The sequence below is a fragment of the Lissotriton helveticus genome, chromosome 1_2 (assembly GCF_964261635.1).
Source record: "Lissotriton helveticus chromosome 1_2, aLisHel1.1, whole genome shotgun sequence".
NCBI classification, from domain to species: domain Eukaryota; kingdom Metazoa; phylum Chordata; class Amphibia; order Caudata; family Salamandridae; genus Lissotriton; species Lissotriton helveticus.
The window spans coordinates 111,722,377-111,747,222 of NC_136058.1; the positions used below are offsets into that span (position 1 = coordinate 111,722,377).

Consider the following 24,846-nt stretch of genomic DNA (forward strand, 5'->3'; position numbering starts at 1 on the left):
TTTCCCTGGCCTTACCTCTACAACGAAAATAGAAGACCTGTAGTCTGCACAGAGGAAGAAAGGTTATGTCATCTTAATGTTAGGCTGAGAGAGGCACTGTGGAATTGTTTGCAGTAGGGCACACAGGAAATGTTGCAAAATTGGGTAGGGCTGCCCTTGGGTACTTTTTGCCTATTGGTTAGGAGGGGCCAGGATTCGCCTCCAGCCACAGGCTAGTGCCATGCATAAATGTGGGCCCCCTGCGCAACCTCTTCAGTATGCTACTGGACCTGTGGAAGACAGAAGAAGGGCCGCACCTGCTGTGAGGAGGCCTGAAAGGGTGTGCCGGCTCTCACTTGTACCAAGCACAAAAAAGTGGACACCAAAGGTCAGCTGGCCGCCTGTTAAGCTACAGGGACAGATCAAGCTGGAGAACCTAGCTGACCAGTTCAAGAGACCCTATCCTGAACCATGGTGGTGGCTTTTGCTGGAGTGAAGGTTGACTGCCAAGTGCTGTTCTAGAGATTCTGGGACCGTTGGCTGTGCCATAGTGCAATCCTCCTTGGGACTTAGAAACTATTTGATACAAATGATTACCGGCGGACCAGGTTAATTTTCCTAAGTCAATGTGCTTTGCTATGCTGAGCAAAAGATTCTAGTTGCTCTGGTTCATAACGTTTCTGCAGCATCAGATCCATTTCAGTGCGATTTTGCAGAGAAGGCGCTTAGTGAAGCCCCGTTTGGCTACAGTTTACAGCCTTGCCCCGGAGGAGGAATTCTAGATCCAAGAAAAGGACTAGGTTCAAATGTAGAAATCTTCCCAGGACGGTAGCGACAAAAATATCCGGCCGGCGAGGGAACTTTTTTGGGCATGAATTTATCATTTTTCCTGCTCTGAGCTTTCCTGTCAAAAGTCGACAGCTTCATCAGACCATATCCGTTGGCTATCCAGCCTTACGGATCCGATCTTGGCCAGAGCATGCTGCCTTGCCCTGCTGGAAATGTTTGATTTCCATTTCAGAGATTAAGTCAGAAGGTAAAACTTCTGACCTGGTTGAACCTTGCTTTTGTATTCGACCCTTGCTCCTTCGTGGTCAGTCTTAAATCACGCCTTGGTACAAGTCATTCATAATCAGATGACTGTGGTTGATGCTTAGTGGATTCTGGTGCCATTTTTATTTGAAAGTTTAAAAACTCACATCTTTGGTTCCTGGTATTGGGTTTCATCATTTTTGTGTCATTAAATTGTCATTTAATTATTCTATATTTTTTTAAATGGCATTGGATTTTTATTGTGTTGTCTTTTTGAATTTTTAACTGTTTTGTTACTTCTAAATGCTCTACACATTTTCTTAAGTTAAGCCTTTCTGCGCTGTGTTGTAGCTGCCAGGGGTTGAGCTCGGGTTTAAATGATCAAACCCTTTACTGGACCTAACAAGAATAGCAACACTATTACTTGTTATGAACCACTTATCCACCCCAATCAACAATTCTCTTTCTCACACTTGTGAATCATACAAAGTGAGACATTGCCTCTAAGAGGGTAATGCTGACTTTGAGTCAGAGTACTGTGTCCTAGCGGTCAGTTTCCTATGCATGGCCAAATACAATGTATCCTTTTTATTGCTACAACCAGAATATTATACACATACCTTTTTTCTCTTTTAAATAATTGGGAATTCATTGTTTATAAGTCCTACAAATGTGTATATTAGGTATACTTATCCTTAAAATCATTTGATGTGATTGCTCCAAAATGCCATTTTACAGAACTGCCATTTTATGTTGTAAAACCATGTTCAATGAAGTGATAATGTTGTACGTTTTCCAAGCATCTTAACTGTGTTTTTGCATTCTATAGGTAGCCATATTGGAAGTGCCTTCACTCAAAGAGAATTAAATCAGCGTGTGATAAGATATATTATTAATCCATCCATAGACGTGACTTCTGATAGTTTTGAATTCAGGGTCACAGATCCAGCAGGAAACACCATCACTCCAGAAATGTAAGTGATTACCAAAGGACTACATATTGATGCCCCAAAAATAATGTTCCAATTATCTACAATGTGTGACATCTTGATTGCCTAGAACCCTGTGAAATGTAAGCAAATCATATTGATTTGCTAAAAATGCTAAAATTGGTTCACTGATAAATAAACAAGCATGTTCCTCATTTTCTAAAAAGGATTTCAATAAACATGTTTTCTTTATTTTCTTCTGAATGTCCACCTCAAAGATACTTTTTTCTACAAGCCAAAGTCACATCTGTTTTTAAAACAAGTTGGAAAATTTCCCACTTTACAAGAACTAGTAAGGAATTTGAAGTTTGCATCTGGGAATTTGTATCTGTCAGGATATAGGCAGAAATGTATTTGAGGTTAAAACATGAAAATGTTTAACACCGTGAACACAGAATGGGGCTTTACTCCCTCAAATGACAACTTTTTCCCACCGAGGTCTTAACAAGGTCTTAACAATCAGGTCCTACATGTTTTAGTTCATACTATGTAAAAGAAAATGCAAAAGCATATATCTCCAATAAAGTATATATGCAAACAAACCTCCTAGCTCCTGTAATTCTAAAGTCAATCATTTTAATTTACATAAGAACTTTTTGAGTCATAAGGCTTTTATGGCCATTTGGCCCTTTGAACTAGTGAAGAAACATGAAGGATGTAATGCATAAAACAGACTAGATATTAAAGCGATGACCACCTTTTTAGGTCTTGTCTAGCATTGCAGCGCGCATGTGCTGCTTGATCTTCGAAGCATATTGTAGTAGGGTATGTTTTAGAAGTGAAGTGGAAGCCCCGCCCATCTTTTTCATTGGCTGGCATCATCGTCCATGGTAAATGCTGGCTTCCGATTGAAAATGAGGCTTCTTAGTCCTTCCTTGTTACCGCCCTATCTCCTTTGGGGACCACCCATCAGGAACTGGATTGTTTACTTGCGGCGTTATACTGTCTTGTACAACATATCTCCTTCAATTAGTCGTTATACACGCACTATTTTGAAAATGGACACTGATTGGGACAATGACGGCTGCAGCGCTATGCGCTCTAAATTGTACGTTTTGAATTACTTTAATGAGCGCGGCGGCCGCTAGAGACACCGCGCTCACTTCATTTTTTTATATTTTACATTTATGTTGAGCACGCATCCACTTCAGGGACACCGTGCTTTGTTTCTTTTTATGTACTTTAAAACCTGAGCACGGCGCCGCTTCAAGGACACCGCGCTCGGTTTCCTTATATTTTTTTACTTTAAGACTGAGCGCAGGGCCCGCTTTAAGAACACCCACTCAGTGCTAAATTAAAAGAAAACCAAATAAACAGCACGGTGTCCTGAAGCGGTGCCGCGCTCAGTTTTAAACGTAACCATTTGCAATGCAATTGGACCTATTGCATTGCTAATGCTTGTTTAGTGTGTAGGCAAGAGAGTTCGGGAACCGATGGCGCAACAGAGAGAACTTTCCTTCTATGTACCAGAGTAAATGCGAGGTGTGGATGCTGTGATATGGCATTGGCAAGACTTGGTGGGAGACCGGTTGGTGCTGGGTTTGGAAACATTCCCAGGCAAGAAGAGGGGGTGTGCCCAGAAAGATGGTACGCCCTCACAACTCTTTGCTCTTCATACTTAAACAAGTTTGGGATCCGAGGCACCCCCTGCTTCGCTCCTCTTAATGGCGGTGGCCGATGACCCAAGGGCATGTTTTTGTGAGGTGGAGTCAATCCACCGTATAGCGCTTTCTAACGTCATTTCTGTCTACCAAGGAGCCTCCTTAACGGTTGCTCATATTGTAAAGAATGCAAGTTGGAAAGACTTAGCCGAGGGGGGCAAAGGTTGACTAACCTGCGCTACAAAAAAGTAATTTGCCTTGCTTCCCAGCCTCTATTACTGTTCTTAACAGTTAGCAATATTGCTTTATTTGAGAAGGTGCAAGGTATACATCAAAAGCTAGAACTTGGCTGATTAAAAAGTCCAGCATCAGGTTTCATGATTATCAGTGGGCACATATTGTGCGTGTCTTGTCAATTCTATTTTTGCATTCAGATTGCATTTTGCATGGTTTAGCCGATTTTTGGAGCGATTAAAACGCTTTGGAATGTGCAGAAGTAGAATGTGTCCCTATTGTGATGTAAATTGCCGGGGCCTGCTGAGTCATCAGGACTGTTCATTGCACTTTTCATTCAAATGTAACACAACTATGTAGCGGGTTTCAGGATGGGCCCTTCTCTCTTCATGAAAGTCTAAGCAATTCCATCTAAATCTCCCAATTATTTGCATCTTTAGGGAGAAGTAGCATGGGTTTCTCTCTTGACAAAATACTGTGTGTTGACAGCAGTAGAAACAGATCAGCCCAGTGTTTAATTTGTTATGTTATGTTATGCATTTGTAATGTGTTACACTTGGCATCATTAGCGTGAGCCTCCCTTCCATTTTTACCGATTGCCTCCTCTGTTTTTGATATATGCTTTGGGCACTGTGCCACTGCTATTCAGTGCCACAGTGCAAGTGCTCCCTATGTTAAATTGATGTACTGATTAGTGACTCCATGATTGGGTTATTTGATTTACTTGTCAGCCCCTAGTATGGTGCACCATGTGTGCCCAGGGCTTGTAAATCAAATGCTGCTGGTGGACTTGCAGCGCTGGTTGTGCCACCCACAGAAGCAGCTTTTAAAGTGTGTCTCAAGCCTGCCATTGCAAGGCCTGTGTGCAGCCTGTGACTGCAATGTCGATTTGGCAAGTGCACCCACTTGCCAGTTCCTGAACCTTCCCTTTTCTTCATATCAGACACCCCTAAGGTAGGCCCAAGGACAGGGTGCATTGTAAGGATAAGGTAAGACATGCCCTGGTGTGTGTGGCATGTCTTAATAGTGAATTACAGCCATTTTTGTTTTTCACTATTGCAAGGCTATCTTTTCTCCATAGGTCAGAATGGGCAGTTTGATTATTACATCTTATAATCCTAACTGACTCAGGGAACAAGGAAGACATTCAAATTTAGTATGCCTGAATAATAAAATACATCTTTTAGTGAAGTTGGTTTTAACCTTCTGTGTTTGAAAATACCACTTATAGGAAGTAGGTATTTTTTGGCTTAACTATACAAGCCTGCCTCTGCTAGGTTGTGCATTCCTTGTCTGGAGTTAGAGTGACAGGGCTGGGGGATTCCAGGAGACAGAATGGGTCAGCCCAGCGGAGAATAGAGAGATCTGCATCTAGATTGGAGGGATCCAAGTACTTTAGATCACTTCTGGGAACATGACGCACCTTTTGCCAAGTAGAAGAACCAAGGAAGCTGCAGGAGTTTGGACTGCCCCTCTGCCAGTGTGCTGTTTGCTGGGTTGGTCTGCAGTGGTTTCTTCATTGCCAAGGAAAGGAAAAGGAACTTTTACAGAACGTTCATGATCTTGCAGAATATTACTCCAAGGGCTCGAACTTGTGCTTGCCTCCTGCTGAAGTCTCAGGGGCAAAAGATTTCACCTCCAGCTCCCCTCAGAGTTTCCTTGCTGGGAATTCTGTCTACAAAAGCCTGCATGTCGCTGGGAGCTGGAACCGCCACGCATCAAGAGAAGCGTGTCGCAGTCGCAACTGTTGCCATCGCATCGCCGGAGAAGCGTGTTGCTGCCCCGAGTTTGCCACCGCATCGCCAAAGAAGCGTGACTACATCAATGTTGTTACCCGACGCATCACCTGAGAAGCGTGTCGCCAGGCCTGTTGCCGATCTACAGAGTTCGCCGCACGGCCGCCAGGCGTGCACGCATCATCTCACATTGTTGCATCAAGGGCACCATCTTCTCGCATCACACCCGGAGTGTCGCATCGCTTCAAGGCGCCATCTTGCGCATCGCAACCAGGCCGCACAATGAGAATCTATGCATCACCTCCGCTCCGGTAAGGATCAAGACGCATCCCCTACTCTTCACAAGCATTGAGGCGCGACGCATCGTCTCCCCCGAAGCATGAAACCAACGAATCTCCCACTCTGTGAGCCTTTTGTTTGTTTTGCGTTGCTCATCTAGGTACTTTTGTGAGAACTGTGTCGCATTTATCACCAACTTGAACTAAGTAACTTTTACCATTTTTAAGTCCACTTTAATTACAGTATTGTGGATTTTGGGCGTTTGTGGTCTCGTGTTAAGCCTATATAAAGAATACTTATTTTTAAAAAACCTGTGTGGTGTCCCTCTGTAGTGTTTTCTCTGTATTACTCTGAATATTCACAAATGCTTAACACACTGCCTCTGAGATAAGTCTGTCTGCTCGTGCCAAGCTACGGAGGGGGTGAGCAGAGGATATCTAGTAGTGTAATCCCCTTGTCCTGACTTAGAAGCAAGGGTCCCTATTTGGTCAAAGGTGTATACCATTGCCAACTAGAGACCCCCAGTTCTAACACAATGCAATAGATCTCGCATTTACGCGAGTTTAAGCTATTGACATTGTAAATAACAATGACTTTATTTATGTTTTAAAAAACAAAAGCAAAAATAAAAGGCATTGTTATTTGCAATGTCAATAGCTGAAACTCGTGTAAATGCGAGACCTATTGCTTTGCAAATGCTTGTTGATGTTGTCTTGAGAGCTAGATGACAAGAAATGGCTTGGACATGTGTTGAAGCAATGTTGCATTTGATGATTTTACAATAATTTTAAAGGAGTCATTAGGGAACGGGAAGTAGAACGTAACTAAAACCAAAAAAAAATGTATTGTGGCAATAAATATATAAGTCCTGGCCTGGCTGCTTGCTCCGAAATCAAATTAGTTTTGTACATACTGGAGAGGGCTCTTTAGCTAAAATCAAAGCATCCTTGACCACTTCTTAATCTGGGTTCTTTATACTATTCCGATTTCTTGGAGCCTGCTCTGACATAGGCCTCTACTGTTGTAAAGCAGTGTTAGAGATGTAATAGTCTACTGATTTTTGCTGTCACCTGTAAAATTGAGAATTGTAACTACCAGTCTTTTTAGATATCCAAATTAATGTATTGAACATTTTAGTCACTTTGAATATAACATGTTTCTTTAATATATAATTGTTAGGTGTATTGAAAACATCCTATTGATGCCAATGAAAGAACATATATTACACATAGAAAACGTTTGCACTATGAGATTCCTATTTGACAATGATTAGATATGTCTTCTAAAGTCATCTAGGTTTAGGATTATTGTATAATAAAATAAATCACTTTTACTATTTTGCAATGCGTAACCCTAAAAAACACACAGACTTTTTTAATCAACTTTTTTTTTAGCTATTCACAGATTAGTTTCTTCATGGAAAAGTTAATAAACAGCAGCGCCTGGTTACACCTTGGATGATAAGTGCACTATATAAATCCACATAACATTATATGACATGACACAGCATCGTAGTGGGTTTTCTACTTCCTCAATTGAAACCAATACTGCTGAAATCAGACAGAGTCTATATTCAAAATCTATATAATTGCATGAACATTGTACTTTTGTAGGTAGGTAGGTAGGTAAATTTCTTTAATCGGCATTATACAAAACACCTTAAAAGTACAATTAAAAATGCTAATAATACACATATTCTTGTCATCTATACAAAAAGGAAAATTAAAAGAGAAAAGGGGACAGAAGTATTCATTACAGTTCATTACAATTCATTAATCCCCTGTCTAACCCCCACTCCTTTCCACAGATCCTCTTGTCTCTCTTAATTTGAGTGCTGACCTTAAAAAACTTGTGATGGAAAGCAGGGTCAATGGATCTTGCGCCATTTGTAAGTGTAAAAGGGCAACCTTAGCATGCCTAAATTTCATTTTCTTCAACAAGTTTATTAGATACAGGCGCCTGGGCAATAAATAAAAAGGGCATAATAGTACAAAATGAAGGGTATCCTGCGGAGATCGTTGATCGCAGCCACAGGGACCCTCCCTTTGGCTCTCCATAATTAATAAAACCTGCCAGTTCAGCTAATAAATAATGTAAAATGTTGAGCCTAAAACGTGTTATTAAAAATCTATCCTGAGCGTTGTATGTAAGGGCAAGGTATGGTTCCATTCCTTTGCTCTACCTCACTAAGCTGTAGGCTTTGACTGACTGTTTGCCCCATTCCTTCTCCACTCTAGAGGCAATTTTATAGGTGGTGAACTTCTTCTTCACACTAGCCTTATCCCGGCCTACACCTCTGGTCGGGTTTGAGAAGAGGTCCTTACAGCCAATTTTTTCAACAAGACTTCAGCCATGGAATGTCCATTCCCCTATCCCTGCCAAGGCAATCCATAATTATTTGCCTGGACAATTCAACCTCCGGGTTGTCCCAAATCTTAAGCCATGCTAACAGGGGTCTGACCTGAATCCTATCCTCTATAAAGGCCCCCCCAGCTCTTCATGGGCAATATAGGCAGGGACACCCTTTGGGACTTTAAGGAGCCTTCTAATGTATTTATTCTCCTCTACCTACAATTTGTCTAAATTGGCGAATCCCCAGAGTTCTGCACCGTATGCCACCTTAGAGTAGCAGATAGAGTTATATAAGTTCATCATTTGCTCCGGGGACCACCGTCCCAATCTGCAACCAAAATTCATTATTGCTACTGTGCATGACAATAACCTGTTATAACGCTCCTCCAGTAATACTTTAAAATTTAGATGCCCATCAAATAAAATGCCCAAATAGGAGAAGGACAGCACCTTCTCTAATTTGTGTTCACCTGTTCTATAATTAAAACATTTCCTTGGTTTTAGCCCTGCTTCCATGACATACGACTTGGTTAGGTGGCAGATAAATCTAAATTATTCATGAAATCCATGAAGCCGTCTATTAATGTCTGTAGTCCCCGTGGAGTACGTGCCAACAGTACCGCGTCATCAGCGTAGAGTAAAACTGGGATTGCTCTTCTACCTACTCTTGGAGAGTCCACATTTAAGCTTAATAGGGCTTGCTCTAGACCATTTATATATATAAAGAAAACAAAAATGGTGCCAGAATACACTCTTGTCGTACACCACTCGTGCAAGTAAAGGGGTGAGAGCATCCACCCTCCAAATTATATCTTACGTTAGCCGTCGTGTTCCAATGTAGGGCTTTTAAAATCTTTATGAGGTCCTGATCTGCCCCTAAATTACTCAGTAGGTCCCACAGCTTCTCCCTATTAACACAGTTGAATGCTGCGGTAAGATCCTAAAGGCTAAATAGACCGCTTCGGTACCAGCGATGGTATATTTAGCCACCAATAAGTATAGGTTTAGGCATTGATCTGTGGTTGACCTATTAGCCCTAAATCCATACTGGCCGTCAGTGATAATGTGTTGGTCCTCAGCCCAAATCATCAGGCGATTTAGGACGACACATCCCAGGACTTTGGCTGTGACGTCTATAAGGGAAATTGGGCGGTAACACTGGGGATCATCTCTATTCCCCTTTTTAAAGATGGGCACTATTCTGGCAGATGACTAGGAGCGGGGAAGCCCAGTAGCTAGAGCAGCGTTTAATATTCTTGTTAAAATTGGAGCCCACAGACCCACTTTACTTAGGTAGAGGTCCAGCGGAATCCCATCCGGTCCCGGAGCCTTATTTTTAGTGAGACCCTGGATACCAACAGTGACCTCCTCTAGGGAGAATTCAACTGTTACGGTCCACCTCCCCCGCCCCTCACCCTTATCCGGAGGTTCCTTAAGCCTTTTGTATTTAGGGACTTGTAGTAATGTATTATTTGTATTAATTCACTCTTGGCTGATACAGCATCTTACTGTTGCTACTAAGCAATGAGGGAGGTTGCTCGTGTTAACGAAGAAGAGGTTTCAGTAACCAGATTTTATTAGTTTAATGCCATCATGGACTTATATAGACCTGTATCTTCTTTCTAATTGTAAATAAAATGTTGAAAATAAACAAGCAGCGCTTTAACCCCTTCGACGCTCATGACGAGCTGGGCTCGTCATGCAGTAGCCTCCTGCTACGCTCATGACGAGCCCAGCTCGTCATGAATGTGCGAGGATCGCGAAATCCCAGCACAGCAGGGGAATTCCCATAGCATCCAAGAGGTTAAGAGATCTAATACATACATTTAACTTTTGTGTTGTACAGCTAAAAGTCAACCATCACGCTATGAAATATTCTTCTTCACTCACACTCTGTGTTCTAGAGAACTGATTCCTTTTTGGACTAGCTCTTGCTAGTCCAAACTTCAAAATGAAAAATGTTGTAATTTCATATTGTGTTATAATTTGCAAAGTGAGCTCTTCCCTAAACCACAAACAGAAATAATCCCAGTTGTTAGATCTCTTATGGAGAATCTGGATTGAGTTAGTAGCATGTGTGAAGGACTGGCTATATTTATTAACATTTATGCTCCCTGTATGTATTGTGCTTGGGATGCTCTAGAAGCACTTGATCATGGTATTTCCATTAGCTACAGCATAGAAAAACTATGTATAAATTGAAAAGCTTATACAATGCATTCAATAATAATCTTCTAAAATGTCAGGCCCCTTCCCTTAGTCCGAAGGCAATTTATAGGGAAGTGACGCTGTATAGGGACCTATAGTGCATGCGATAAAGCAATTTGGAATCCTTACTTAACTTACTTACTTACTTCTATTAGTAAAAGGAAAAATTATGTTTGTAGCATGTGTGGATGTACATACACGTACACAATCTCTTGATATGCCTGCCTTATAGTGTTGGACTCGGACGTTTGCAAGTTGTTTTCCTTTGAAGAAGTCTTTAGAGTCACAAGATGTGCTATAACACATCCCTTAGTTAAATTGTTTTATTCTGCATCGGATTCAGTTGTACACCAATAGGGCTCCAAGATTATGTTCCCTGAGTGTTTTTGGAGCCACATGTTTTGATTTTGACACCAATGTATCAAAAAACAGTCCATGCCTTGACAGCTCTCCATCACATTACTTCACCAGACAGCTTTAGAGGACCAACGGCCAGTGACTGATGCCCCGGACTTTGGGGTCATAGCCTTCGGGAATGTATGTCCTTCCTTGACCTTCAACACTGGAGAATGCAGACCATAAGGGAGTGATGAAATGAACACCCTTCCAACATTTCCTCTGTGAATTCTGCCTCACCTTCTGCTCAAAGACAACCCTACAGTACCAAAGGGAAAGGCGCTGGGTATACTGTAAAATTGTAAAATTTCTGCCATCCCAGCATTGACAAGGGTCCTGTGGGGTCCAGATGTTGCACCAAAATGTGACAGAACTCTTTAAAACACCTTGCATTCCCATATCCACTCCACATCCCACTCCAGGCTTCTCAACCATCTTTCTGATGCATCATGGTCCTTGTAGTCCTTTCTGTCTTCAAGTCCTGTCCTGGTGGTGGTGCTGTATTCTCTTTTTTGATTCCTGGACCCCAAGGACTTTCTGACCCTCTAATATGTGCCTTCTGGACTTTTCATTCTCTTGTCTCTGATCAGTACTCTGTTCCTCCTCCTGGTTGCTGGCTCGTGCCCCTTAGTTTTGTTGGTTTTACCCTTTCCAACTCACATTTCAGCGTTCCCTTCATTGGTGGTTTCCTGATTCCTTGCAGCGGGTTTATTTTTTGCACCTGACTCTTTCCCTGCACCTTTGTTCCACCCCAGAGCTTCTGGCTGTGATCCAGATTGTAGCAGCTAGCAACTGACTTGGTTTTGAATATTCTCATGCTCTCTCACTTCCATGCCGCTGCTTTTCAGGCTTACCTTATGATTCAGTTCGATCTCTTGTTTTTTGGCCTCCCTGTTTCTGTCAGTCCTTGTTCTCAGTCTTGTCTGCACTCTTCCAGACCGGTCCTAATATATGCAAACTCCATGCCTTATGTTCAGTGTATTCCAGTTCTGATCCTGAGTTAGAATCCAGTCCTGTTTTTCTCTTAGCCCTGTTCCTTTTGTTTGTGCTCTGTTCCTTCCACTGTTTCCCATTGTCTTCTGTTTATATTATAATCTTGATTGCCTTTCCTACCAAGAGTAAGAATCCGAGGTTTGTGCCTCTGGCACAGAGAACCATCAGTGCTCTTTATCCACAGGAGGTGGTGGGTGTATCCTGAACTCTTTGGCATTAATCTGATTAATTCTTTCTTGTAAGATCCTTTCACCTCACAGAGAGATTATTTTCCAAGGAGCATACACACTGTCAGTAATGATAGTTTGTCTGTTGTCTCCCTTGTACCCCTTTGTTGTAGTACTTGAGCTCCCCTATTTCCTTTTACAGACTTTATATCCTCATCACAGCCTGTTCTTGCCTACTCCAGCCCCAGCACTGTTCCTCCATTCCTTGTGAGCCTTCTGATACTTACTGTTTGTTTTCTCAATTCTTTGGAAATCCCTTGTCCCTGCAGGCAGCAAGCACCCTCCTATTACCTTGCTCTGTGCCAAATGTAGCTAGATTCCTGACGAAGATGCACCACATTGATTTCCACTGGAACGCTGGACATCTTCAGATAACAAGATCCCTTCAGTGCCCAAGAAGGCAAAGAGGGGATTCATTGGGAATTCCGGCAGCCCAGGACACACCCAGTCCAGAGATGGTCTTTTCTAGTGCTTCAGAGCCCAAGGAAGAGGATGACATTGAGTCTTTAACAAAGACCATGATCATAGTTATAAGTATGCCACTCAGTTCCGACACCCACGCAACCAAGCTAGAGTCACAAAAATGTCCCATTCTGAGGCAGATAACCACACCTAGGGGAGTTTGGCATTGAGCCCTGACCACAGACAAAAAGACTGCTGGTACCAGGGCTTCCACCCCCTTCCGGCTCTAGCTGGCATGGGGAGAAGGCCTTAGAGTTGATGATAGGTCAACCCAAGGGAGGCTTAACCAATCCACGGGTGCTGAGCATCCTCACCCACACCCGATGCAAGCACCAAAGTCACCACTGATGCCAACACCAAAGATACCATTGATGCCAAAAGCGTGGTCCACAGCCGGATCCGAAGAATTGAAGTTGGCATTTTTTCAGCAACTTCAGGATGAGCTTGTTGTCACACAAGTGTCTCATTATTCTTTCAATGTCCAGGAAGATCTGGGCAAAGCCATTAGAGACACTGCTTCACAAGAGAAGGTTCACCTTCTGAGTAGAACCTTCTTTTGAGGGCCCCGCACACTAGTTGGTACTCAAAAAAGAACACAGAGGCACAAGCAACTCCCACAGAACCGACCTATGACCCCTGGAACGACTCTAACATAGACTTCCTGGGCGATCCTGATTTGAACCACTACCCTGCCAGGGCAACCCTGCCAAATTATACCGCGGCCTACCATGAAGTCATTGCTTTTTACAAAATGGGCATGCATGTCTTTCATGAGTAAGAACACTTCCTCATGGAGGCACTTTCCTAAGTTGAGCAGAGAGTGCAATTTATGTCAATGCTTAAATCTGCCCCGGAAAACTTTAAGGTGACAGTAAGGTGGGACTGGTGACACACAGGGTTGAGAAAAAATATAAACCCTCACTTTGTGACCCTATCTATGACAAAGGCCATCTTTCCCCTACTCTTTGGTAGCTCACACTGCCCACAAAAGGACTCTGCTCAAGCAGCAGACAAAAGAGTAGCTGTGGAGGCAGCCATGCATTGGCACATATCCAATTCTGTCTGGTCTGTCTCCAAGCCGACAGGTTAATGTGGGAGTAATTGCAGGAACTTGTCCAACACCTTCTAGAGGGGCACAGAAAGAGGAGCGAGGAAATAGTGTCGAACGGCAAAACTATTTCAAACACCAACATATGTCCTCGCTGCTCTGGCCACAGATTTGTGAGGCATCAACACCAGTGTGCTCTCAGATGACACATCTGGGTCTGCATCTCCAAGTTCAGCTGCATCTACTAAACCTCCTAATCAGCAGGGCGCATTTCTTTAGTCCAAAGGTTGACACAAATGTTAGCAATTCACAAAAATACACAGAGATTGCGAAGTCTATGAGAGTAACAACAGAGCCAAGGGCAGAGGTAGCTCCTGTCACAGAGCTTTCCCCTCTAAATAGTGACTTGTCTCACCTCCCCCATCACCTGTCAGGTTACAAACGCAAGTTTTACCCTTTCGCTGAGAGGAAATCACATGAAACTAGTGGGCTATAGCGATAGTTCCACATGGCTACTGCTTAGAACTTCTCACAACTCCTCCTTGCATCCCACCCCACACACGCCTTCAGCAGAGACCATCTATGCCTCCTAAAGGAAGAGATACAAGCACTGCTATTGAAGGGGGCAATAGAGATAATTCCTCCACTCCACAAGCGGAAAGGTGTTTACTCTCTTTACTTCCTTTTCCCCAAAAACAACTGCTCCCTCAAGCCTCTGTACAAATACATCCTGTTGGAGCATTTCCATATGAGTGACCTGCAGGACATCATCCCTTTGCTACAACAAGGTGATTATATGATGGCAGTAGGCCTCAAAGATGCCTGTTTGAAATGCCCACCCTGCTCATTGCTTCATTCTAGGGTCACCACAGCTCCAAGGGTGTTAAGAAAGAGCTTAGTAGTTGGGGCCGCACATCTATGAAGGAGGGGCACTCACGTTTTCCCCTACATCTGATTGACTGATGAAGAGCAGCTGCAGGCAGCAATGCTTAGACCGCATCCAAACAGCAATTTCCCTGCCCCACAAACACCACCAAGTCTCACCTATAACCACAGCAGATCCAACCCTTCCTGGGATCCGTGTTGAGCACAGTTTGAGGGAAAGCCTACCCCAATCAACTAAGAGTGCTCTCATTTCAGCAGCTGCTGCCTCTTTTTCAGCCCAAGCACCAACTCCTTCTAGGAATAATCACCTCGTGCATCACAGATCAGACAGCACAGACCCCAACTCAAGTGCACTCATTGAAAACCTGTGAAGCCTGGGTCTAACCCAATGAGTGAAGGGACCTACACACATTGCTGGACACCTCCTGGACCCTATTTTAACCAACTTCCACAACATCCAATTATTCAAGCCCACACCAGTCCCTTTGGCAGACCATGCCTTTGTCAAGTTCAATCTCCATGTATCGGTCCAACACAAATGCACCACCACCAGACCAGCCCACCCAACTGAAACTAGAACAGTATCACTGACAAGGACCGGAACATTGCTCTCAACACCCACCAACCTGAACACAGTAACAGCCTCACCAAAGACTTAAAGAATTTCAACAATTTGATCCCCTCCTGCACCGACTCCCTGTCGCACCAGGGATCCAGACCCAGGCCATTCAGTACACAGAGGAAACTCAGACTAATCAAACTACACTGCAAACAATTGGAACGTAAAGGAGAAGGAGCCAGGACAATGCACATTCATCTCAGCCCTAATCTGCTACCACCTAATGATCCATACCATCAAATGTGCAGCTCTGGCAGACCGCATCAATGCCAGAACCAACAGAAGCAAAGAAATCTTCAACATTGTCAAAGATGTAACTTCACCATCAGTGGCCTCTAGCCTGATCACCCACTCGCAGGACCTCCGCAAAAATGACTCCCAAATCTTGAGCAACAAAAGCATCGCCATTTACATCAACTTCACCCTACAACAAACCAGACAAACCTACACACCATCTGATCTTACCTAAAGAACCACATGGTGCTTCATTACCCTGGAAGAAACCGCCACCATCATAAAGCCTATTCACTCAGGAGGCCCATAAAAACCCTGCCCCCACCACACCTACTCCAGAGGACTGCAACCCATCAGCAACATACACATACTTATTTTGAATGCCTCCATCTCTTCTGCAGCCTTCCCATATGCTTGGAAGCACAAAACGGTCCTCCCATTGCAGAAGAAACCCTTTGCAGACCCTTCAACATTTGTCAACTACAGACTGATCCCATTGCTAGCATTCCCGTAAAAGGTCTTAGAGAAAATCATCAACAGACACCTAACCAAATACCTCAATGACCACCAACTTCTTCATACAACTGAGTCTGGTTTTAGACACCAATACACCATGGAGACTACCCTCATTGCTGCCACGAATTACATCTGCATGACTCCAGACAGAGGTGACACGACTGCCCTCATTCTTCTGTACCTCTATGCAGCCTGTGACAGTCTCTCACCCTTTCCTCATACAATGCCTACACAACATTAGAATCCAAAGACACACACTCCAATGAATCTGGTCCTTCCTGACTGACCCAGTCAGTCAGCCTTGGATCGTACACTTTGGACACCCGTAACCTCCTCTATAGAGTTTCGCAAGGATCCTCGGTGAGCCTGACTCTCTTCAAAGCATACATGATCCCTCTAGCCAGCATTATCTACTCACACTGTAGAAACATCACAAAGGAGAATGTGGAACTCAAATTTGTTTCAGAAATGTGATTTTAGGGTACACAAAATCACCATATGGCACTGCATAAACACAAGTCCAAATCCTCACTTCTGATCAGCAACATAAGAAATTGGGTTGCTGGTGGACTGGATTGTGAAGCCAGGTCAAGCAGCAACCGCAATCCTGTGCTCAATCCTCTGGTAGCGTGGAACAGAGTGGTCAGGCTTAACATAGAGGCAATGTGTAAAGCATTTGTGCTATACTTCAAAAAGTAAAAACGCGATACAAGAGCCTCCATTGTCCCCGAGTATTCTGTTGATGGGGCTTGCGATGCATAGTCCGGCGTTGAAGATGAGACATGAAATTGTGGTGATGTGTTGGTTATGAAGAGCTGTGAGGCTGCGATAACAGAATCTGCCATTGTCATCGAGGCTGCTGACAATGATGAATGTGAGGGCCTGCATTGTGCAGTGGCGGTCCCGATGGGACATAGCTGGCGGGTGGGTGTGTAGAATGTGAGGCGGCTGTTGAGGTATTTGGGGCCCATGGAGAGCCTTGTGTGCATGGGTGAGGAGTCTGAATGTGATTCTCTTGCTGACGGGGAGCCAGTGCAGGTCTCTCAGATGGGCAGAGATGTGGCTGTGACGGGGATTTCCAGGATGAGTCGTGCAGAAGCGTTCTGTATGCGCTGAAGTCTTTTCTGTAGTTTGGCTGTGGGTTCCAGCGTAGAGGGTGTTCCCGTAGTCCAGTGGGCTGATGACAAGGGCCTGGGTGACCGTCTTCCTGGTTTCGGTGGTGATCCACCGGAAGATCTTTCAGAGCATGCGCAGGGTGTTGAAACAAGATGACGAGACGGCGTTGACTTGTTTGGTCATCGTGAGGGAGGAGTCCAGGATGAAGCCCAGGTTGCGTGCATGGTCCGTGGGCTTGGGGGCGGTGCCCAGTGCAGGGGGCCACCAGGAGTCATCCCAGGCAGAGGGGGATAATCCCAGGTTGAGGACTTCCGTCTTGTCTGAGTTCAGTTTCAGATGGCTGAGCTTCATCCATTCCGCGACGTCTTTCATTCCATCCTGCAGGCTGGCTCTGGCGGTGGCGGGGTCGTTGGTGAGGGAAAGGATCAGCTGGGTATCGTCAGCATAGGAGATGATGTTTAGGTTGTGTTGGCGTGCGATGGCTGCGAGGGGGCTCATGTAGACATTGAAGAGGGTGGGGCTGAGTGAGTATCCTTGAGGAAGGCCGCAAATGACTTCGGTGGCCGCGGATCGGAAGGGGGGAGGCGGACTCTCTGGGTTCTTCCGGAGAGGAACGAGATGATCCACCTCAGGGCCTTCTCTTGGATTCCGGTGTTGCTGAGGTGCTGTATTAGTGTGCAGTGGCATACGGTGTCGAAGGCTGCTGAGAGGTCCAGGAGGATGAGGGCAGCTGTTTCCCCATTGTCGAGCAGGGATGAGGGTGGTCTCGGTGCTGTGGTTTGCTTGGAAACCGGACTGCGAGGGGTCTAGGGATCCATTTGTCTTGAGGAAGGCGGAGAGTTGTTGGTTGACAGTCTTCTCGATTACTTTGGCCGAAAAAAGGGAGGAGCGAGATGGGGTGGAAGTTCTTGAGGTCCGTTGGGTCCGCGGTGGGTTTCTTCAGGAGGGCGCTGAGCTCTGCATGTTTCCAGCTCTCCCCGAAGGTGGCGGATGCGAAGGAGCTGTTGATGATGTCCCGGAGTTGGGGTGCGATGATGGAGTCGGCTTTGTTAAAGATGTGGTGTGGACAGGGGTCGGTTGGAGAGCCGGAGTGGATGGTGTTCATCATGCGGGGGTGTCTTCGGTGCTGACTGAGGTCCAGGTGTAGAGGGTGGTGGTGGGGGGCGCTGGTTCAGTGGTTTGGTGCGTGGTCTGTGCGTCGAAGCTGTTGTGTATGTCGGCGATCTTGCGGTGGAAGAACGAGGCGAGTGTGTCGCAGAGGTCTTGCGAGGGTTCGATGTCGTTGTTGCAGGCGCTGGGGTTGGAGAGCTCTTTAACGATGCTGAAGAGTTCCTTGCTGTTGTGGGTGTTGTTGTCTAGTCGTTCTCTGAATGTTGTCCTTTTGGTGGTTCGGATCAGCTGGTGGTGTTTACGGATGGCATTCTTGAGGGCAGTCATGTTTTCTGTTGCCTGGTCGTGGCGCCAGGCTTTCTCGAGGGTACGGCAGGATTGCTTGGAGTTTTTGAGGTCGTTGGTGAACCATGAGGCTTTCTTGCTGCCGGGTCTGCTGGGAGGTTTCTTCAGCGGTGCAAGGTCATTGGCGCAGTTGGTGAGCCACTGTGTGAGGTTGTGGGCTGCTTCGTTGGGGTCCGTCGTGTTGGTGGGCGGGTTCTGGGTAAGGGAGGTGGTGAGCTGGTCGGCGGTTATCTTGCTCCATTACAATTACAGAGATACGAAACATCAACTGGTAACCTATCACCATTTGGAAATTACACTTATAAAATAGAATAAGGTAACTCCTATGTTTGCCTATGGGAGAGGTAGGCCTTCCAGCATTCAAAACAAATGTAAGAGTTTTTCACTACTAGGGTACATACAACTTTAAAGTGCATGTCCTACTTTTTAAATACATTGCACCATGCCTTTTGGGAAATCTAGGGCTTACCCTAGGGGTGACATATGTATTAAAAAGGAAGGTTTGGACCTGCCAAATGGTTTACTTTGCCAGATCAAAGTGGCAGTTTAAAATTGCACACACACAGGCTGAAATGGCAGGCCTGAGACATCTCCGAAATACTACTTAAGTGGGTGCACAATCAGTGCTGCAGGCCCACTAGTAGCATTTAATTTACGGGCACTGGGCACAAATAGTGCTAGGCACTCACAAGTAAATTAAATATGCCAATTGTGTATAAGCCAATAAGGAGAGAGCACAAGCAATTTAGCACTGGTTAGCAGCCCTAAGGCCAGAAAAACAGTCAGCAAAAACAGGAGGTCTGAAAGCAAAACGTTAGAGGGAAAACCACGGCAATGATGTCAAGTCTAACAGCCTATAAAGAAATGTCATTCAGATTCACAAAAGAAGTATTAGAATCAATCCTAATTTTTTTACCCTGATGGTTTTTGCATTTTCACTTTAACCATACCATTGGCGCTACCAGACTTTTTTCTGTAGCCAGAGCCCTCCTCAAGTTAGGCGTCAAAAGAGTTCTTATGTCTTACATCACAGGGCCATGCCCTTTAATAGTCTGACCTGCTCTTTGTAGTCTTTGTGAAACCTCATAAAGGCCAGAACTGCTCCCCCCACCAGCGCCTTGAGACCTTCACGGCTGAGTAGCGCTCTTAAAACTCCTTGATTGATTGATTGATCTACAGGTATAGCAAAATGGATACTTAGTGCATCAAACTCTGTTCCCAAAAACTAAGAGAGTCCTATCTGTGCCACATAACACTCCACTTATAAGAAAGGGGCTACCATAACTTTCTTAGGTAGCATTCCACTAGCTTACATACCAAAAGCGGTCACCTAATCAACAACACATCTGTATCATGCACTAAGTAGACCCTGCTTATAGAGGGTGCTGCTTTACAGTCTCTGCTGAGCATGTGTATCTATAGCCATACATGCTACTACGAACAAAAAATGTTACCCTATAGGCATTTGTTCATAGTGTGTAGTGCTATAGATTCACATCACCTACTCTCCTCCCTGGAAGCTTATGTTGATTGCAGATCACTTGTTTTATTACCTAGTTAACACTGCACAATCCTTGTGGTGCACAATGCTGCACACGCTCCATATTACAAACTAATTCTCACCTGCTGTGCTAGTAATCTAAGATGCAGTCAATATCCTTGCTCATTCTTAACTAAGGGAAGAGTCACAGCACATGTCATGACTCAAATTACTTCTTCAGAGAAAAACAACTTGCAAACATCTGAGCCACAATTAGATGGCTGGAGTACACACAGTATACAAATCTACAGTACTACATGCTACATACAGGGTAAGGGTCAATTTATTTTCATTGCTATCCCAGAGTGGGGATGGACATGATTGACCGAGGGTCTGAAAAGACTGCTGCGCATCCTTTTATAAATAAAAATATTTCTTGATGTTGTCTTGCTCATAAAATCCTACCATAGAATAAGCACCTGGAGCAATGTTTTACCCTATACCTCCCTCTTCTATATTGGATTAGAAGCTGCCTAAAGGGCCAGAAAGTGAGTTCAACAGGAGTTTGGGAATAGGAGAGAGCAAACTTAAACATCAGTCAACTGCCACTTAGCTCTCATTATGTTTATCTGCTGTTATTGTATCATCAAAATGTTAGATTTCAATTTATTTGGGCATTCCCGTGTGCTGGAACCTATGGATGCACAGCTTTGGGTGATCTGATGGTAGCTATCAATTAGGCTGGCATCTTGGTAAGAGTATATATTTACCAAGGTTGCTTCAGTGAAAAAGTATGTCGAACGTTAAGGGTGCTCTTTCACTTTTGCACTCTTAAGCCCCAAAAGACATGCATTTGAATAGTATAGAATTTCGAGTTTGTAAAAATACATTCATATTAATTATCAAGCAATCAATGTTTTATGAAGAACATATCTAATTAATATGTTTGACTTCGTATGTTGTGTGCATCCACACATGCATTAACACCAGAAGAGTGCCTGTGCAATAGGAAAATTCTTAATAGCTTCAGCTTCCATTTATGATGGATTGACTAGAGTGCAATGCAGTAGAATACCTCATATATTCTACCTTGAAAGCTATTTTTGGATTTGGATAGTGACGTTTGAAAGAAAAGAGGGGAGGCACATTACCATACAATATCAGATGTGTTTTAACATCTTCAGGGAGGTTGCAAGGATTATGCTGGGCATTTTTTCAATAGAAAGAAAAAGGATCACACTGCTTCTCATGGAAAGTACAAGACAGCCATAACTGGGGTGCAGTGCCCCCATAACAACCCTAAGACTCAGCCCATCGTACTTGCTGCACTAACATTAGCTACTCTCCTTTTTAAAATTGCTCTGTTTTGGGTTTATGCATACACATTAGATATAATATGACAGGGGTACAGTGCTGAAAGATGAATTATGGAGGTACAAAACAATGTAGTGTAAAGAGAATAGGTGAGACCTAGGGTGTCCTGGCCCAATGGGGAATCTGCTTGAGAGTTTATAGCATGTTTGACGCTGAGCCTGTAGGGAGCATTAGAGGGAAGCTTTTGGGTGTGAACAGAAATGTAGAAAGTGTGCTGGTGGCCTACTAGAGAAAACAAGTAAGAATGATTGTTAAGTCACAAGTTGGTGAACCTGCCCACCGAGGGTCTGTCTACAGTAATCTTCCGCAAGTCTTTCCAAGTGGTGTTAACTGCTCCACGAAGGGCTGCATGAACCTGGAAATGCCCAATACACAAACTGTAGGATTCACATAGTTCAGCAATTGACATGTGGTACCCTGATTCCAACAACTGACCAAGACACGTGATAAAAGCAGCTATCCACTGCACCCTGTTGGCTATCAGAGGTGTGGTGCCGCGGCCAAGGGGGACTGACGCTGGGGATCACGGTTCGATCCCTGGCTCCGGCGGCAGGGGTCTGCCCAGCACCATGCGACTCTGGGCAATAGCTCGCTTAATCCTCCCAACGGCCTCGAGCGCCGAGAGACCCCTTCGGGGGTGATTCGTGCGCTATACAAGTACTGGATTTGGATTTGGATTTGGATTATGGAAGGTGTTCGGAACAATCCAAGTCATAACCCACTGGAACGGTGCCACAAGTTAGTAAGATTCATAATAAGTTGCTTACAGGCCCCTGAACTCCATCAGAAGGAACAATCAGCCCAGGGCTATCCTATGTCTACATGCTCCCCACACCAACTCTATTAGCAAGCTGTCCAATGGTGTATTGCCAATGTCAAGTTGGAAAATATGTAGAAAAGGCGTCACAATTGTGAACAATGCTGAGTGCCCCAGCAGAAGCAACAGGAGTTTGCTCCCAAATGTGGAGGAGGATCTAAGTGACACCAGTGCCGTGCCAAGGTTTCCAGCTTTGAGATCCTGTTGCTTATAATATGCAGTGAATAATGTGCTGATAGCATTCTGTTTGTGCAAGTGGTGTGCATCAGGGTGGCAGTTAGCTGTGATGGCTGAACTGCAATTTTGAGCAGGCCAACTAATAAGCATACAGATTTGTCTCCTTCCATAGGACAATGCATAACACATTTCCTATAGTCATGTTTTGCCAGTATGGTACTCAGATCGATATGCTGTTCTCTTTTTTGTGCGTTGTTACGTCTTGGGGTGTCAGATTCTACCACTTTTAATTTATTGGAGCGCAAGTCTCCCTTTACCAATCTCAATTGGTTCTGCAGTGCTGCACACACTAATAGAGAGGTTTTGCAGCAGATACCCCAGATAAACACCTTGAATACTTCCCACATGATTTAGGTGTCAGTGAGCGATCCAGTATTGGTGTTGAAGTACTTGATCTCTTCCACAACTGTGTCCCTGTATGCAGCATCCTCAAGTGCTGACACCCAAAGGTGTCACGTAGGGATTTCAGCAAAAGGCCAAAAGCAATGGATTGTGGTCATAAAATGTCCTCGCTAAGTATTCCAAACTCTGCATAGTCCTGGTCAAGTGAGACGAAGAACATATCGATGCACATGTGCAAGGCACATAGGGCCAGATGTAGGTAGGCTTTTACCGGTCGGTAACGGCCGAAAATACCGATTTTCGGCCGTTACCGACCGGTATTGAGCGATCGGTATGTAGCTGATTGAAAATAGGCCGAATCGGTAAATTTACCGAATCGGTAAAATTACGATCGGTAAAATACCGAATTGGAGAAATTACCGATCGGTAAACTTACCGATCGGTAAACCTACCGATCGGTAAACTTACCGATCGGTAAAATACCGATTCGGAAATTAAGAATAGTTAAAATTGAAGTTTGAGATGTAGGGAGGCTCTGAAATACCGAATTTGCCCCAAAATTGGTATTTAAGAGTCGGTATTTACCATGGATTCAAAGCAGGTGTTAACCAGGTGCAGCCTATAAAAATGAACCCAAAATGCAATTCTGTTTGCAAAATGGCGGCATTTTATGTCATTGCAAGACGGCTACGGCTACAGGAGGAAGGAGAGAGGGAATGGCTGAGACAGGAGCAGGTTTACAGGCAGAGGGTGACCCTGTTCATGCTCACAGAGGAAGAGATACTGCAAAGGTACAGGTTGGCTCCAGACACCATCTTGGAGCTCATCAGGGACCTAAAACCACTGTTGGAGCACCCCACCCCAAGGGCACATGCAATTCCACCACATGTACAGGTGCTGTGCAGCATCCACCTGCTGGCGTCAGGGAGCTACCAGAGTGTGGTTGCTGCGGTGGGAGGGGTGAGCCAGAGCAGCCTCTCAATGTTTTTTCAAAATTTCCTTGACGCCATGTTGCATAGGATGGACCATTACATTTCTTTTCCATCCACACATGCTGAACTGGTACAAACCAAATCGGACTTCTACCAGATGGCAAGATTTCCCCATATCATCGGATGCATTGATGGCACGCACATCCCCATTTGTCCCCCTGCTGCCACAAAATACATTTACCCCAATAGGAAGTCAAGCCACACCATCAACGTGCAGGTGATTTGCAATGCAAAGAACTTCATCACAGACCTTGTTGCAAAATTCCCGGGAAGTACCCACGACTCATATATATTTCAGAACAGTGGCATATATGCACGCCTGACTGCAGGGGAATTTGGTGAAGGCTACCTCCTAGGTAAGAGACAGTGTGCAACACCTATTACACCTATTGCAATAAGCTGTACATGTATGCATGTGAGTAACATATTCCCGTTTCATTTTAGGAGACAGTGCAGATGCCCTCCGCTCATTCATACTCACCCCCTACCTCAACCCCTCAACACCCAGCCAAAGGAGATACAACCGGGCACACAAGCGCACACGCAATGTTGTTGAGAGAACATTTGGTATCTGGAAAAGCAGGTTTAGATGCTTGCACAAGAGCGGAGGTGCAAGGCAGTATACCCCCATCACCTGCTGTAAGATCATTGCTGCCTGTGCTATGTTGCACAATCTGGCTGTTAAGAAGGGGACTGAGGTGGAGTTAACTGACTATGATGATCATGACGACGACATTGCTGTGCCTGAAAGACAACCTGCTGGAGTGTCAACACCAAGTGATGGCAGATTCAGACGTGATGACATAACACGCAACTATTTCTGAGTAAGTGAAGACACTGAGCTATAGTGAAAGCACAAGCTTCTGTTTAATTAGATTTTTTAAAGATATGTTAAAGAACAAAAGTGCAACAGTAGGCATTTGACAGCAATGCTCACAGTGAGCAAACACACTCAGACAGGTCTTGAATCCACCCACCGTAGTTGTACATTGTCACTAGGCAGGTTTAAATGGCACAAATGTGCAAATAAAACTTTATCAACTATGAATCAAATGTCCAATGGCAGTAGGCCATAGTTACAACAGTTCATTTTCTGCCACGTTTTGCACTGGCAGGTGTCTGTGGCTCAGCCTGTTCACTGGGCGTTTGGCCTGTAGCCTCACCCTGTCGCCTGCTGCTCCTCCTTGGCTCTACGCCATGGGGGCTAGCTGTGCTGCTCCTACTGGTGCTGGCTTCACTCTCC

The 24,846-nt window shown here is 44.6% G+C and overlaps 1 protein-coding gene across 1 annotated transcript in view; it reads left to right on the forward strand.

The window, feature by feature from the left end:
• LOC144798715 (FRAS1-related extracellular matrix protein 1-like) overlaps window positions 1–24,846 on the forward strand; it is a 1,110,445-nt gene that overhangs the window by 879,251 nt on the left and 206,348 nt on the right. The window contains exon 27 of the mRNA XM_078669731.1: window positions 1,841–1,985. Within this exon, the coding sequence (XP_078525857.1) occupies window positions 1,841–1,985 (145 nt within the window). The remainder of the gene's footprint in view (window positions 1–1,840; window positions 1,986–24,846) is intronic.